Source organism: Protobothrops mucrosquamatus, unplaced genomic scaffold (assembly GCF_001527695.2).
Source record: "Protobothrops mucrosquamatus isolate PMUCROS unplaced genomic scaffold, P.Mucros_1.0 scaffold16324, whole genome shotgun sequence".
NCBI classification, from domain to species: Eukaryota; Metazoa; Chordata; class Lepidosauria; order Squamata; family Viperidae; genus Protobothrops; species Protobothrops mucrosquamatus.
The window spans coordinates 956-2,638 of NW_015402089.1; the positions used below are offsets into that span (position 1 = coordinate 956).

A 1,683-nucleotide genomic window follows, 5' to 3' on the forward strand; every position below is an offset into this window, starting at 1 on the left:
AAAATCAGTGTCAGATTTGGAGTACTGTCTGTTTTGAACCAGTTCACTTCATTCTTCTGAGCGTGGACCTGGCATTGCTTCTGAATTTCTGGCAACTGCCGCCAGAACAGCTTTTCCAGCGCTTCAGCTAGTGAACCATTTACATCTTTTTTGGGGTTATGAACTGAGGCTTTCTACAAAATCAGTTATCTTTGGATCTTGAACACCAACCTATTATTAAACAGGTCCATGTGTTCTGGAAGCTCCAAAATGCAACTATCATTAATAACCCATCAATATCATTGATTAAATAATCATTTTGCGGGCGGCGACTGTTTTAAGAGGACTGAGATGGCAAGATGAGAAACAAACGGTTGAAAAATGTTAACAAAGCCTGATGCAGATGCCCTCTATGTTCAAAACTGAGAAACAAGAGAAATTAGTTGGCAGGTGAAACAGACCTCAAAGTTGAAGCGTGTTAGATTTTGCAGTAGTTCATTTCAGCTGAAATAATAAAAGTGGCTTCTTTTATTGAAGCTTCAAATAAAAGCAACTTCTTTGTCCAGGTGTTGTTGAAATGTTTAGCTCTAGATCTGAATACCTAAAGAGAGATATATTGCACACAGATTTGAATTCCTAAAGAGAGAGATATTGTGAAGGAGTGAGACTTTTAATATAATTTGACTCCTTGACTTATTCTAAAAATGATACAAAACAGAAACAAAATGTTCAAGAGTTTGTACGAAAAAGAGTATACTAACAACAACATTGTGCATTTGTTAAAAGTATTGGTCTTGTTCTGCTAAGTAAAGTTGTGACCTTCATTAGTCATTGACCTTCATTATTGATCATCTTTATTCTTGATCTTTATGATTCTTTGAATGGCTTTATGTACCTCTTTGTTCCTCAGAGTGTAGACCAGTGGATTAAGCATGGTGTTGACAAAGGTATAGAAGAGGGAAACAATCTTGCCTTGGTCACGGGAATAGTTGGACGGAGATCGGAGATAACCACAAATAGCTGAGCCATAGAAGAGTGACACCACCATCAAGTGGGAGGCACAGGTGTTGAAGGCCTTCCGCTTCCCTTCAGCTGAGCGGATCCTCAGTACAGCAGCAGCAATGTAGCTGTAAGAGATTGCTATGAGACCCAGAGGTAGTAGAAGGATCACCACACTTGAGACAAAGAGCTCTGCTTCATTAACAGAGGTGTCCACGCAGGCCAATTTGATCAAGGCTGGTACCTCACAGAAAAAGTTGTCTATCTGGTTCTGTCCACAACGTGGAAGACTAAGGGTCATGACTGTCTGTACTACTGAATTGCTGAAGCCACTTCCCCATGAGATAGCAGCCATTGTGAAACACAGAGAATGGCTCATAATGGTAGTATAACGCAGTGGATGACAGATGGCGGCATAGCGATCATAGGCCATGACAGCCAACAAAACACACTCCGTGGAGCCCAGAGCAAGAGAGATGTATAACTCACCCACGCAGGCACCATAAGTGATAGTCTTGCTTTTTCTCCAGAAGTTCACCAACATATGCGGCCCAAGACTGGTGGTAAGACAAATATCAAGAAAGGAAAGGTTGCTGAGGAAGAAATACATAGGGGTATGGAGATGGGGATCTAATCTTGATACCACAATGATGGTTGTGTTGCCAAACAGGATCATCATGTAGCAGGTCAGAACAAGTCCAAAGA

General features: G+C 41.1%; 1 protein-coding gene across 1 annotated transcript; it reads right to left on the minus strand.

Annotated features, from left to right (window-relative positions):
- Positions 1-820: 820 nt before the first annotated feature.
- On the minus strand, positions 821-1,537 carry LOC107301754 (olfactory receptor 2B2-like). The gene has a single exon (XM_015830939.1). The coding sequence runs from the start codon at positions 1,520-1,522 to the stop codon at positions 821-823; it is 702 nt and encodes a 233-aa protein (XP_015686425.1). The 5' UTR covers positions 1,523-1,537.
- Positions 1,538-1,683: the final 146 nt, after the last annotated feature.

Coding starts and splice junctions, on each gene's coding strand:
- LOC107301754 (XM_015830939.1), bottom strand. CDS start 1,522: ATGTTGGTGAACTTCTGGAGAAAAAGCAAGACTATCACTTATGGTGCC.